The sequence below is a fragment of the Amborella trichopoda genome, chromosome 12, assembly GCF_054954075.1.
Source record: "Amborella trichopoda isolate Santa Cruz 75 chromosome 12, AtrichopodaSantaCruz75HAP2 v2.0, whole genome shotgun sequence".
NCBI lineage: Eukaryota > Viridiplantae > Streptophyta > Magnoliopsida > Amborellales > Amborellaceae > Amborella > Amborella trichopoda.
This window is the reverse complement of record NC_142347.1, coordinates 31172996-31188066: the sequence shown is the minus strand read 5'-3', so window position 1 is coordinate 31188066 and position 15071 is coordinate 31172996. Positions and strand designations below refer to the sequence as shown.

Genomic DNA, 15071 nt, shown 5'->3' with positions numbered 1-15071 from the left:
TCTGTATGTGACTGCTCTAGACGAGTCACTCGGAGTATTGTTGGCACAAAACAATGAAGAGGGAAAGGAGACTGTGTTATATTACCTCAGCCCTAGGAAACAAGGAGCCGAGATGAACTATCCCCCTATTGAGAAGATGTGTCTGGCTCTGATCTTCACAGTATAAAAACTATGTCATTACTTTCTTGATCATGAAGTGAAACTTATATCAAAAGCTGATCCTGTAAAATTTCTCATGACACGTCCATATATTGCCAGAACGCCTTGCTAAGTGAGCATTATTGCTGATGGAGTTTGACGTCACATATGTCCCACAAAAAACCATCAAGGGTCAGGCCTTAGCTGACTTTCTAGCAGCACACCCCGTGCCGGCCGAATCTCCTCTATCAAGTGACCTCCCTGATGAAGAAGTATTATGTGCCAACCTTGCTCTTGTGTAGGAATTATACTTCAATGGAGCCCTCCAATTGGAACGAGGAGGTGCTAGAGTAGTATTCCTGACTCCTATAGGAGGAATACTGCCACTTTTTTTCTCTCTCGCTCAAGCCGGTTCTCATAATGAAGCATAATATCAGGCCCTTATAATCGGACTCGAGATAGCTTTCGATCTCCACTTGAAGCAGCTCAAGATCTACGACGACTTTGAGTTGATTATCCGACAGCTCAAAGGGATTTATGATGTAAGAAAAGACACCCTCAAGCCTTATCACGATACTGCAAAATCGTATATGGCCCAATTCGAAGACGTATCCTTGAGTCACATCCCCATGAGGCTAAATTCGCAGGTTGATGCACTTGCAAAACTCGGCGCTACATTTCAGTTGTCCTCATCAGGACCCATGCTTGTTTGGGTGGCGAAATTGAGACACATCGAGCTAAGAACTGAAGTCGATGCGGATGACGAGAGAAATATCTTCCCCAAGTGTCCTCATCCATTTGGAGCACTTCTATCAGCCAAAGAAGTAATCAAGACCGAACAACAAATAGCACATAGTCGAGGAGCTAAGGGTCGAAATCAAGAACCACAATTCTTTGACCCAATATTCGCAGAAATTGAGCAGGGCGAAGATTGGACAGGCCCCATTACTAGTTTCTTAAAACATGATAGGCTCTCGGAAGATCGTGTCGAACGTAACAGTATACGTCAAATGTCCACCAAGTATACCCTCCTCAAAGGTGATGTTCTCTTTAGACGGTCACTTGATGACATTCTTCTCAGATGTGTCGATATTCAGGAGGCAAATAAGATGTTAGAAGAAGTCCACTCGGGCATTTGTGGGCTGCACCAATCTGGTCCTAAGTTCTTTGAACGAATACGTAGGTTGGGATATTATTGGCCTTTTATGATCGCTAATTCCTTAAGCTATGCTAAAAAGTGTCAGGTATGCCAAATTCACTCTAGCCTGGTTCACTAGCCTCCAGAGCCCTTACACCCTGCAGTTGCATCATGGCCCTTCTCACAATGGGGTATGGATATCGTAGGGCCCATTGACCCCCCTTCCACAATTGGCCATGTTTTCATCTTAGCTGCAACTGATTATTTCTCTAAGTGGATTGAAGCGGTCCCACTTAAGCAAGTTCCTGGGACAGCGGTGGCCTACTTTGTTCTACATCATATACTGCTTTGGAGTGCCCAACCAGATCATATTGATTGCCTAGTTAACCCGTTCAGTTTCGAATGGAGGTACTCGACTATGTACCACCCTTAGGCAAATGGATTAGCCGAGGCTTTCAATAAGACTCTATGCAATGTTCTAAGAAAGTCAGTATAAAAAATAAAGAAGAATTGGCATGAAAAGCTTCCCAACAATTTAAGAGTCATCACATTGATTGCCTAGTTAACCAGTTCAGTTTCAAATGGAGGTACTCGACTATGTACCACCCTTGGGCAATTGGATTAGTTGAGGCTTTCAATAAGACTCTATGCCATGTTCTAAGAAAGTCAGTATAAAAAATAAAGAAGAATTTGCATGAAAAGCTTCCCGAAGCGCTGCGGGCTTATCGCACTACTATACGAAATGCTATTGATTCCACTCCTTATCTTCTGGTTTATGGGGGTGAAGCAGTTTTACCTCTCGAAATAGAAATCCCTTCATTGCGAGTAGCTATTCATCAGAGAATAACCGAAGATTAGAGAGTCAAGCTTTGGTATCAAGAACTGGATGCACTCGATGGAAAGAGGCTAGAGGCTCAACAGAACCTTGAACTCAACTAAGGGAGAATGAAGAGGGCTTTTGACAAGTCTATCAATATTCGCTCATTCACCCCTGGTGATTTAATCTTAGCCGTCAAGAGGCCTGTTGTTATGCATGGCCGGCGTAAAGGGAAGTTTGAGCTTAAAAGAGAAGGTCCCTTTATAGTCAAAAAGGTCTCGCCCAACGGGGCTTACATACTAGCACATCTTGGTGAAGAAGAGGTGATGCCCCCCATCAACGGGCAATACCTAAAGAAGTACTATCCGTGATGTTTATTCAAAAGAATGGGACTCAATGCAAGAACAAGCAAGATAGTCCAAACAAAATGCTAATTTTTTCTTTTATATTGCAATAAAAATGAGTTACAAGTTACAAGAACCCATTACTAGGGAGGTTACAAGTCTCTTGCATCTGAGGATAAGAGCACGATTGCAAACCAAAACTTGTGCTTTTGCTCTTGCATCTAAGAGTAAGAAGATGGTTATAGGCAAAGACAAATGCCTATCCCACGAGGAAGAAGCAAACCCACAAAAGGAAGGACCTCCTCATGAAGAAAAAAAGAAACCACTTGGAAGTTAGCTTTAACTCAAATGACGAGTGAGAGGATGGTTCGATGCTAGAAGGCAAAGCAAAGCCACTCCAAGAAGTTAGCCTCAGTCCATCCAACGTGTATGTCAAACATACAAGCCAGATACCTCATCTGACGTGTATGTCGAACATACGACGTAGGATCCATTCAACGTGTATATCAAAGATACAAGAGGGGCTGCCCTGGCAAGAAGCCGACCTATGACGGAAAGCATGCCCTATTCATAATGGATGCCCTTCAGCAAAACAACATGGACCTCACTGTTATTTTGGAGGATTTGGCTTCCAATAGGTACCACAAGCCACGTCGCGTCCTTCGGCACTTTTTGCCGGCCCATGGACATCGTCGTACATAGCCGATCACTGAACGCTGCGAACCCCGCACGTGACTTACAAAACATACGAGCATCAGTCTTTACATGATAAGCCACATGTGCTGATTAGCACTGATTAAAGCCAGCTCCAGCTGGGTCCTCCAGAGGCCAGCACCTGTTGCGTCCCCAACTCCTAGCGCCGATTGTTTTGCTTAAGGGACAACGCCGGTTGAGTCAACACTCCAAACCATTAGCACCGGTTGCTTTAGTGCCCGCTGCACGCCTGTTAGCGCCGGCTCTATCATGATTGTTTGCCTTTTGAGGCTCCTCGTTTTGGAAACTTAAATTTTCGCACCTCCTTAAATGGTCACAGGATTTCCAAGGACGACGGTTCACCTCCAGCAACCGTACGCCTTCCTCGCGACGGTTCACCTCCAGCAACCATATGCCTTCCCCATGACGGTTCACCTCCAACAATTGTACGCCTTCCCCACGACGTTTCACCTCTTGCAGCCGTATGGCCCACCTCCTACGACCGTTCGTCTTCCGTTGGAATTGCTCCCACATGGCTGGAAACTCACAAGAAAACTTTCCCGCCTATCTTTTTAGCCTGAACTTCACCATAATCATGTCGAAAAGGCTTATGCAGACTTCCCCTGAGTCCTCAAAACCTCTGTGACACCACAAAAGTGTCGAAAAACTTCCACAACTGCCGGGAAACCCCTTAAAAACCCCAAAAAGCCTCAAGACGTGTAGAAATACTATCTGATGTGTTTCTCAGCTCTTCCCAAAAGAAAAACGATAGCCGAAGCCTCCCGAAAACATTCCCGAAAAGCTCTCCTTTCCCTGCTACTTTCTCTGCAAACTCACCAAATTCTTGGCGAAGTTTGTTCAATGAAGATCTTCTCTGTAGGACCCTTGATTGGAAGCTTGCTGCCTGTCGAAGAACCTTCCTCGTAGAGACTGTTGCTGAAGTCCCACTGCTCACCGAAAACTACGCACGAATGTCCTCTCCTTACGGTTAAAGAAAACTTGTGCTTAAGTTTTTTTTACCTTTGGTGAAAATAAGGGAAAACAGGGTTTTACCCCCTTATGTAAACTACGCTACCATCGAATGCCCCTCACAAATTGGGAAATCCAGTTGTGTCCAAGGGAAGCCAAGCGACAACAAGCCAGATCGGGCTTTATACGAGGCATGAGGTTACTCTCATCAATTCATCCCAGGATTTTCGAAACAACTCTAGCACCAGATGACTTAGCGCCGGGCTTGTTTCCAAATCCATCCCCAGCGCCAGTTGATGCAGCGTCGGGTAAATTTCCAAACAACTCTAGGGCCAGATGACTTAGCGCTAGGTGTGTTTTCAAATATAACCTTAGCCCCAGTAGACTTAGCACCGAGTATGTTTTCAAATACAACCTCAGCGCCGATTGACTAAGCGCCGGGTGGGTCTCTGAAACGGCCCTAGCGTCGGTTAACTCAATGGAAGTTGACTTCAGATAATATCACGAATCATTCACAATGCCAGTTGAACATCACCGGTTGTGTTAGAACTCAACGCCGGTTGTGTTGTAAGAACTCAACACCAGTTGAATATTTGCAACAAACCATTAGCACTACACACGGCGCTGGCCATATATCAAGTAGCGTATGCCCTGCCACTATCCCTAGTGGACTTGCACCCAGGCCATTGCACCTAAACTGTGACCTCCTCAATGGAGTCATGAGTTGTCCCTCATCCTCCACTAGGAGTCACACCCATACTGCAGCCCATCATTCCCTGTGAAGTTGGGGTCATTCTTACCTCCCCAATACACAGAGGGTCAGTTTCACACTAAGTTACCTTATCCCCAGGGAGTTGGGTTACCAGTCATAAAGTCTCATATTTCACCCTAAAGAGTGCCTTACCCCCTTAAAAACCACAGCAAGGTCCACTTCTGCTGGTCATCCTTCATCAGGTCACCATTTCTACCTAGCCCTCAGTTTGTGAATGGACTTAGCCATATTATTCCCAGAGAGTCAGATTACCTTCCACATGCCTATTCCCCATGAAGCTCCACCAACATGGCGATCTACTAACGGTCCATGCTGCATGACCCTAAACTGCACAACCCTGGTCTAGACGCACAACCCTAAACTTTACGGTCCAAACTATACGACCTTAAACTGTAGTGGAGGTCTAGTTGCATGACCTTAAATTGCGTGGTCCTAAGTTGTATGACTTTAAATTGCATAACTACGATCCATGCTGCATGACCCTAAACTGCACAGCTATGGTTTAGACGCACGACCTCAAACTATACGGCCTTAAACTGTAGCGGAGGTCTAGTTGCACAACCTTAAACTGCATGGTCCTAAGTTGTATGACTTTAAACTGCATAAATATGGTCCTAGCTGTGTGACCTTAAACTGCATAACCATGGTCCAAACTATATGACCTTAAACTGTAGTGGAGGTTAGCTTGCATGATCCTAAACTGCATGGTCCAAACTATATGACCTTAAAACCGTAGTCTATGTCCCGGTCGCACGACGTTAAACTACACAACACCATGGTCCGAACAATATGATTTTAAATTGTAGTGGAGGTCAAGTTGCACGACCTTAACCTACATGGTCCTAGTTGTATGGCTTTAAAACTACAAAACCACGGTCCAACTGTATGACCTTAAACCATAATACACTTCCTGATGGCATGACGATAAACTGCTTTACCCAGGTCATGGAGGCATGACCATAAATGCGCCCCCACATATGCGCACACGCCTTTACGTGCACTTTCACGCACTCTTTTCCTAACCTACCTGTTAGTGTGCGCGCATCACCTTCATTTCCTCCCTATGAGTTCATCACCTTACATCATTCCCCAGTAAGTCTCACCCATGCTCAAAAAAAGATGAACCATCCCTTCATCCATACTCATTGTAAGTTAGTGGGTCATCATCGTCTACTCACCTTTCATACATCACCCATCTCTCATGGGTCGCCTTGAGCCATCTCCCCAAGTGAGCCAAACCACCACCATACTCACTCCATGGCCTTCATAGACGGTCATCCATCACCATTACGGTCCAGTTGTATGACCTTAACCCATAGTGCACGTCCAAGCCGCATGACGTTAAATTGTTTCGCACAGGTCCTGGACGCATGACCCTAAATACACCCTCACAAAAAAGAAAAGAAAAGAAATAACGGACGTGGTGTATACCTGAACAAGGGAACGCTATGAGTAAAAATGATGGACGGGCATGAGCACGAAACCATGACTAAAAGAGTTCCGTGAATAAAAACCAGGCACGGTAAAAACCCAAAAGGGCATCGTGAGTAAAAATGAACAAAAAGGGTGAACATGGCCGAAAGGTCATGGGTAAAAGAGCCCCCCCCCCCCCCCCCCCCCCCCCGCCCCTCAAAAAAAAAAAAAGGTTGGTGAAAACCGTCTCTACGGCGTCGCTTCCCAAGTTCAAGTGAAAATCCACAAATAAATAGGTGACTTCATCCAGCACTCCTAGAGTGTAGATGTTAAAATCATCCTTGGACATTCCTTCTTCAATCCTGAGTGAGCAGGTAGCCCAGTCGACGTCCTTCTTCAGTCCTGGGAGAGCAAATAGCCCAGTCGACGTCCTTCTTTAGTCCTGGATAAATGGGTAGCCTAGTCAACGTCCTCCTCCAATCCTAGGTGAACAGGTAGCCCAGTCGACATCCTTCTTCAGTCTTGGGTGAACAGGTAGCCCAGTCGACGTCCTTCTTCAGTCCTGGGTGAACAGGTAGCCCAGTTGACATCCTTCTTCAATCATGTGTGAACAGGTAGCCCAATCGACATCCTTCTTTAGGGCTGGTTGACAACGTAGCCCAGTCATTATCCCTTCTTCAAGGACCTCCTTCTCATGCATGGAGTGTGCATACCTTCTCCTTCTCTTAAAGACCTCCTCCCCATGCACGGAGTGTGCATGCCTTCTCCTTCTCTTACAGACCTCCTCCCCATGCATGGAGTGTGCATGCATTCTCTTTCTCTTATAGACCTCCTCCCCATGCACAGAGTGTGCATGCATTCTCCTTCTCTTACAGACCTCCTCCCGATGCATGGAGTGTGCATGCCTTCTCCTTCTCTTATAGACCTTCTCTCCATGCACAGAGTGTGCATGCCTTCTCCTTCTCTTACAGACCTCCTCCCCATGCACGGAGTGTGCATGCCTTCTCCTTCTGTTATATACCATTTCCCCATGCAGGGAGTGTGCATGCCTTCTCCTTCTCTTATAGACCTCCTCCCATGCACGAAGTGTGCATGTCTTCTCCTTCTCTTATAAAACTCCTCCCCATGCATGGAGTGTGCATGCCTTCTTCTTCTCTTATAGACCTCCTCCCCATGCATGGAGTATGCATGCCTTCTCCTTCTCTTATAGACCCCTCTCTCCATGAGGCTAGGTGACAAAGTAGCCCAGTCATCATTCTTCAAAGGAAGAAACTGATAAAGCCAGGGCAGAATCTATCAAAGACTTCAGCTCGCCTAGCTGGCACGACCAGACCTTCGGGATCGGCTAATAGAACCTGCCCCAGACTAGACTCAGTAAACTAGACCAATAGTGGTACTCTGATCGTCAAAAGCAAACCTGGTGTAGCAACAAACAAATGCCACCAAAAAGTATCTTTGCCCCCTAAAGTCTCCACGGATGGACCCGCGAACAATGCATCCCTACGTCTAAGCAGCCTAGTTACACCATTACGTGAATCTCCTCGGCCTTCACCCTGTGGCTAGGAAGGAAAAAAGTAAAAGCCGAAGGAAACTTTCAAAATGATTGTCCTTCTCGCTTCTCTTGAAGCACAACATTTGGCGGGTTATTTTTTATCACCTTGGTCCTTGGTAGGAAGCAGGTCAATAAAGTCTACAAAACAGTGGAAAATTCTTGACAATCTCAGAATGGCCACATATTGGCTCAAGATCGTCATCAACACTTCAAAAGACCACCTGCCAAGTTTCATCATGATCAGACATGCCTAAGGCAGTGAACACAAACAAATAATTTTCGAAAAATTGGCCTTTAGCACCCTGAAACAGACCCTACAACTGGATCTATATTTTTGGTGTCTCAAATCCCTATGAGACCACCTCCATTGGATCCGGAACGGTCGAAAACCCCTATGAGCCAAGTTTCGGCTTGATCAGACACTCCAGAACAAAGATATGACCAAAACATTGAAACATGAGAGGTCGCACACTATTCCCGTATGACCTCACTGCACCAAAACACCATTAAAGGTGGATGTTTTTATAGTCATGGGAAGTCACGTTCGGGTTAACTCACTCGTTCCTAATCGAAGCGCTCCCAAATTTAGTGAGCATATTCGTCTCATCAAGACGAATAATTTGATATGTGGCATAGCCCGCGACGATATCCGAGCAGGGAGGAAAGTTAGAGAGAAGTTGCCTATCCATGAAGAAGGTGCAGAAAATTCAGTAGCGATACGCCTCGCTCGATGAACCAAATCACGGCACTCGCGCAACTGATCGACGCAAAACCAATTCTATTGTGTGTGTCAGGTTCAGGGCTATCATTGGACTGAGCCATGTACATGATGGACGATCAGATTTCATGTACGAAGCTGATGAAGTTACTGAAATTCTGACTGCCGGATTTTAGATTTCAGCCAAAACTCAAAAGTTGCGAAATCTTCATTTGGACTCCAAATCTCGTTTCGATTGCTGCCACGCGATCGTGATGACATGCTTAGTGCGATACGACGAAGAAATCACAAAAAAATATTAAGGAAAGATCGCATTATCGATCCAAAGTTTCTAAGATTCAAACAAATTTCAAGTCTCGTGATCATGACTTAAAAAAATGATTCATGGCTCGAAGTTGGTATCAAAACAATCGGCATGTCGAGCCCTACAAGAAAACAATAATCTTTTGATCAAACAGGCATCAGAACAACCCCAGGTCATCCACAGAAGATCATGTAAGTTCTCGGGTAGCCACAGGGTCTATTCTGGAATTCGACACATTGTTAGGCAGGGGCAAAATAATCATTTTACACCGATTTTTAGAATTTATCTCAATTCAATTAAATCTTAATTTTCAGCAATTAGTTCTAATTTTGATCAATCCACCCATGTTTAGGCACATCTCTATATAAATAGGCACTACCTCATTGTAAAAACACACGGAGACCCCCCCACCACCTCTCGATCTAGAGTGAATTCTTTGAAGATTCCATAAAATTTCATTCCCTTGCTTGAGCCTATGAGTATGTCTCGAAGGGAGAGAGAGCAGAGAGAGGAAAAGGGTAAGTACCCTTTGGGCAAGCAACTTTCTCTCTCTCTTCTCTCTCGCACTTCTCTCTTTCTCTCTTCTCTCTCTCTCTTCTCTCTTTCTTCTCTCTCTTTCTCTTCTCGTCTCTATATTCTCTTTATAAGAATTGCTTGCATACAGTTAGGTAACCACGAATGGCCCCTCCCAATTAGCTTTGAACTTGCCTAAAGGGTGTGGATTTGCAGGAGTGTAGAAGATTTTCTTGAGGACCATGTCTCCTTCTCTGAATTGTCGAGGAACAACTTTTCTTTGGTATGCCCTCTCGGTTCTACGCTGGTAAGCAACTATATTCTGTGTTGCTCGTCGTTTTTCCTCCAAATTAATGAGGGCAGCGATTCGTACTTCGATCTTTTGTTCCTCATCTGAATTTTTAAGAATAAGGACTCAGAGAAATGGTATCTCAACCTCGATAGGTAGCACTGCTTCCATAGCATACACCAATGAGTATGGTGTCATGCCAGTAGGAGTCTTCACAGTTGTCCAGTAGGCCCATAGGGCATCATTTACCTTTTCGTGCCAATCTTTGCTGCCTTCTATTATTTGGTCTATGATTCTAAGAAGTCCTTTATTTGTGGCTTCTGCTTGTCCTTTTCCTTGAGGGTAGTAAGGTGTGGAGAATTTCTATGTTATCCCAAACCTTTTGAACACCTTATTGACCTTTTCATTTTTGAGATTGGATCCATTGTCAATGATGATTGACTCAGGAACACCAAATCTGAATATGATATTGTTCTTTATGAAACGGGCAACTTGTTGGCCTTCAATTTTAAGAAATGATCCGGCCTCCACCCATTTGGTGAAGTATTCTGTAGTCGTTAATATAAAGCGGTGGTCGTTTGATGCTTTTGGTGATATCATTCCATTGATATCAAGACCTCACATTGCAAAGGTCGATACGAGCTATGTTGAGTTGAGTGATACGGACAGTGCATGGATGAGGTCTCCATAGAGTTGACATTTGAGACAACTCTTAACGAACTTCCAGCAGTCTTCAACCATGGTGGTCCAGTAATAGCCTTGGCACTTGATTTTCTGAGCTAAGGAGGTTGCCCCAGAATGACCTCCTTCATTACGCAACTCTGTTAGTACTTGGTCAATTTTCGGCTGATTGAGGTACTGTAGAATGATGTTATCAAAGGACTTTTTGAACAGGAGATCACCTCTTATTAAAAATTCCACAAAAAACCTTCGAAGAAGGGCTTCTTTATCCTTTTTGATGGCTCCTACAGGGTATAAACCATCTTTTAGTAGGGACAAAACAATGTGAAACCACAGTTTTGCTTTGAATAGTGCATCTGAAACCACGAAAGATACATCCCCATCGGTCTCATTCTCTTGCTCTATTTCTTTTTTGATCCTTGGTGGAGAAGGGTCATGTTTGTTCTTAATATAGAATGGCAATGTGATGATTTCTGAAGGAATATCAACCACTGAAGCAAGGGTATTGGCGAAACCAATTATTTTCCCTAGTTACGTGCTAAAAGGTGATTTTCTTAAAATATGGAATCATCTTTTCCACCTTTTCTTGATAGGGTTTGAGTTTTTCTTCTTTCACCCTCCAAATCTATTGAACATGGTTTATGACGAGTAAGGAGTCACCAATCACTCGTATTTGCTGGATTTTCAGCCCCATGGCATTCTCAAGTCCTACAATCAAGGCTTCATATTTAGTAACATTATTGGTACATGGGAAATTCCATCTGATGGTGTTGTCATTAAAATCTTCTCGAGTGAGCATAGTATGACTCCTATACCTAATCTGTATTCGTTCGTTGCACCGTCGAAGCATAGCTCCCAAATCAAGTCCTCAATTGTGAAGAGGTTCTCATCAGGGAGATCCATGATAACCGGAATATTGTCTGGCAGTGCGTGTTCGTCTTAGTGCTCAGCAATGGCTTGTCCTTTAACCAATTTTTGAGTAACATACATGATCTCAAACTCGCTCAATAGCATTCTCTACTTTGCGAAACGTCTGTTGAGGACTGGCCTCTCCAGTAGGTACTTGAGTGGGTCAATTTTTTATATGAGCTTGATGGAATGAGATAAGACATAATGTCTTAGTTTCTGCATGGCCCACACAAGTGTTAAGCAGTGTTTCTCCACATCTGTGTATCTTGTCTCATAGTCGACCATGGTTTTGCTGATATAGTATATCATTTGTTCTTTTCCATGGTCGGTATATTGTCTTAACATTGCCCCCATGGTCATGTCTTTCACTGACATGTATAGGAATCTGGACTAGGAGGACTAAGGATGTGAGGTTTTGTGAGGTACTCGTTGATTTGATCGAACGCTTCTTGCCATTCATCGTCCCATATGAATCGGGTGTCCTTCTTAAGCAGTCTATTGAATGACACACACTTATCCTTCAATTGTGAAATGAAATGCCTTATGGCTTGTATGCAACCTTGAAGCCCACAGATTTCTTTGATGTTCTGGGGAGGAGGAATTTTAGTGATGGCTCGTATTTTGGATGGGTCCACCTCAATGCCTCTTTGGCTTACTATAATGCCTAGTAATTTGTTGGATTCAACTTCAAAGGTACATTTTCGTGGATTGAGGTTGAGTTGATGTTTTCGGAGTATTTTGAAAATGGTTCTCAGGTTGGTGAGATGATCAGACCTAGTCTTTGACTTGACCAGAATGTCGTCGACATAGTCTTCCATAATAGTATGCATTAGATCGTGGAAGATGCTAGTCATTGGCCGTTGATAAGTTGCTATTGTTTTTTTGAGACCGAAGGGCAAGAATTTGTAATAGTAGGTTCCCCATTGCATTATGAATGACGTCTTGGTTTGGTCTTCTTCTGCCATGAGGATTTGGTTGTAACCTGAGAAGCCATCCATGAATGACAACATCTCGTGACCCGCAGTGTTGTCGACCAAGGCATCTATGTTTGGTATTAGAAAATTGTCTTTAGGACATGCCTTATTGAGGTCTCTATAATCGACACACACTCGGATCCTCCCATCTTTCTTGGGTATGACTAATATGTTGGCCAACCATTCTGAATAATCAACAAGAGTAATGAACCTCGCTTTGAGCAGTTTGTCGATTTCTTCTTTGATTTGAGCTTGAGGTGGGTCTTTTGATGTCAGAGTTTCTACCTTACAGGCTTCGCCCCTTCGTTGAATATTAGGTGATGTTGCACTAATATGGGATCTAGCCCTAGCATATCCTCGTATGACCAAGCGAAGACATCACGATATTCTTTGAGAAAAGAAATCACATTTTCCCGCTCCTCAGAAGATAAGGAGATTCCAAACTTGGTTAACCTTGAGTCCTTCTCATTTCTTAGAGTTGCATCAATCGTCGCTCTCTTGGATGATAACCGTTGGGTCACCATCGAACCTCTTCTTGAATTACTCAACATGGGAAGTAAGTTCCTTAGGTTGAGAGATTTCTTCAGACTCTTGACTTTCTTGATCTTCATCTTGGTCATCCAATTCATTTTTTCCACTGCTTTTCACTGAAGGTAAAAAAAACTTAAGGTAAAAATTTTAAACAGTGAGAAGGAGATTTCTCCGGTGAGGGCTTCATTGAGCACATAAGAGATTCCGGCAAAGTTGGCCGGAGTTCGCCAGCACGTAGGGAGGAGGTTCCGGCTGCAAGAAGAGGGCACCGGCAGGGAGCACAGGGCCTTTCACAAGGAAAGGGTACTTTATCGATAAAGGTAAGGGAAAAAAGAAGGGTTTGGTCAGGGTCTGTCAAAATTCTGATAGTGAACTTTCAGGAATTCTAGGGATGAGGAAAAGGGCGGGAGGCTGGAGCAGAGTGTTGCACGAGCTTTTCTGCTACTTCTTGGCATTTTTTCGATTGGTGCGCGTGGTTTTCCAGGTAACTTGGGGGAAGTTGCAAAGGTTTTATGGCAGGTGCGCATGGTTTCCTGGTAACTTGAGGGGAGTTGCAGAGGTTTTTCGGTAGTGGAAGGGGAGTTCTGGTGAGAAACCGAAGGGTCAGGGGGAGACGAACCGTCATTGAAGCTAGACGGTTGCGCTTGGAAGGTGTGCAACTGTCGAGGAGGCGAACGGCTGCCGGAAGACAAACGATTTACCTCGAAAATCATGCAATCCTCAGGGAGGTGAAGAGTCTTAGGCCCTGGAAACGAGGGGTCTTGGGAATCGAGGAGACGCATAGAAATGAAAAGTCACCAGGAGGTGAACAGCCACGGTGAAGCAGACGGTCAGTGCTGACTTAAGGCAGGCGACTACCACTGGACGCAGCCGGCACTGATCCTCAAAAGGCATCAGATGTTGAGGGTTAAAAGCACAGCCGACACCTAGCCTTCAACAGATACAGCCAGCTATGGGAGTTAATAATGCAGCCGACACTAACCTTTGGAAGACATAGCCGGTGCTAGCTTCAAACGGCACTTACCAGTGCATGGTCAGCGTCATGATGTGCACGGCATTGCTCGCGTGCGGCAATGAGTCGCATGTGGGAACTATTGTGCATAGCGTTGAGCCATGTGCGATGACTTTCACGCACGACACTGACTTGGATAGGCAAGGGTGGTGACTGGTAGCAAGGCTTGACTTATGATGCCCGTTGGAAGTCGAGTCCTCCAACACAATAGTGAAGTCCGTGTTGTTCTGTGGAAGGGCATCCACTGTGAACAGGGTATGCTCTTCATCATAGGTCAGTTCCTTACCAAAGAAGTTTCCCTTGTATGTTTGATATACACATTAGATGAATTTAAGCTGACTCGAAAATGGTTGGCTTCTTCTTTTGGCCTGTATTCTTCTTTTGGCCTGTAACCATCATCTTACTCGTCAGGTGAATTGAAGCTAACTTCTCCAAGTGGTTTTGCTTCTGCTTCATGAGGAGCGCATTTCTTTGGTGGGTTTGCTTCTTCTTCATGAGGAAAGCATTTCTTTTGTGGGTTTGCTTCTTCTTCATGAGGAGAATGTTTCTTTTGGTCTGTAACTGTCCCCTTATCCTCAGATGCAAGAGCAACACTGTAGGTTTTAGTTTGTAACTGTCCTCTTATCCTCAAATGCAAGAGCAACACTTTTGGTGTCAACTGTTCTTTTTTCCTCAAATTCAAGAGACTTGTAACCTCCCTAATAATGGGCTTCTTAGCTTGTAACTTGTAATTTCTTTTTACTGTAATAAAAAGAGTTAGCATTTGTTTGGGTTGTATTGTTCTATTTGCGTTGAGTATCTTTTCTTGAATGTGTACCATGGATAGTACTTCTTTAGGTATCGCCCGTTGATAGGGAGCATTGCCTCCTCTCCATCAGGATGTGCCAATATGTAAGCTCCATTTGGCGAGACTTTCTTGACTAGAAAGGGACCTTCCCACTTAGGTTCAAACTTCCCTTTACGATGTCCATGCATAACAATCGGCCTCTTGATGGCTAGAACTAGATCACCACGGGCGAATGAGCGGACTTTGACAGACTCGTCAGAAGCCCTCTTCATTCTCCCTTGGATGAGTTCGAGATTCTGCTGATCCTCTAACCTCTTTTCATCGAGTGCATCCAATTCTTGGTATCGAAGTTTAACTCTCTCATATTCAGTTAGTCCATGATGTATAGCGACTCGCAGTGAAGGGATTTGAATTTCTAGAGGTAAAACTGCTTCGCCCCCATAGACCAGAGAGTAAGGAGTAGAATCAATAGCATTTCATGTAGTAGTACGATAAGCCCATAGTGCTTCGGGAAGCT

At 44.4% G+C, this 15071-nt stretch overlaps 1 protein-coding gene across 1 annotated transcript; it reads left to right on the top strand.

The window, feature by feature from the left end:
* Positions 1–767: 767 nt before the first annotated feature.
* LOC148779524 (uncharacterized) lies at positions 768–13326 on the top strand. The gene is made up of 3 exons (XM_088852666.1): positions 768–962; positions 1062–1382; positions 13240–13326. The coding sequence occupies exons 1-3, from the start codon at positions 768–770 to the stop codon at positions 13324–13326; spliced, it is 603 nt and encodes a 200-aa protein (XP_088708792.1).
* The last annotated feature ends 1745 nt before the right edge of the window (positions 13327–15071 follow it).

Coding starts and splice junctions, on each gene's coding strand:
- LOC148779524 (XM_088852666.1), top strand. CDS start 768: ATGAGGCTAAATTCGCAGGTTGATGCACTTGCAAAACTCGGCGCTACA. Junction 963..1,061: donor CACTTCTATCAGCCAAAGAA/GTAATCAAGACC, acceptor GAAATTGAGCAG/GGCGAAGATTGGACAGGCCC. Junction 1,383..13,239: donor GCTATGCTAAAAAGTGTCAG/GTATGCCAAATT, acceptor GTGGTTTTCCAG/GTAACTTGGGGGAAGTTGCA.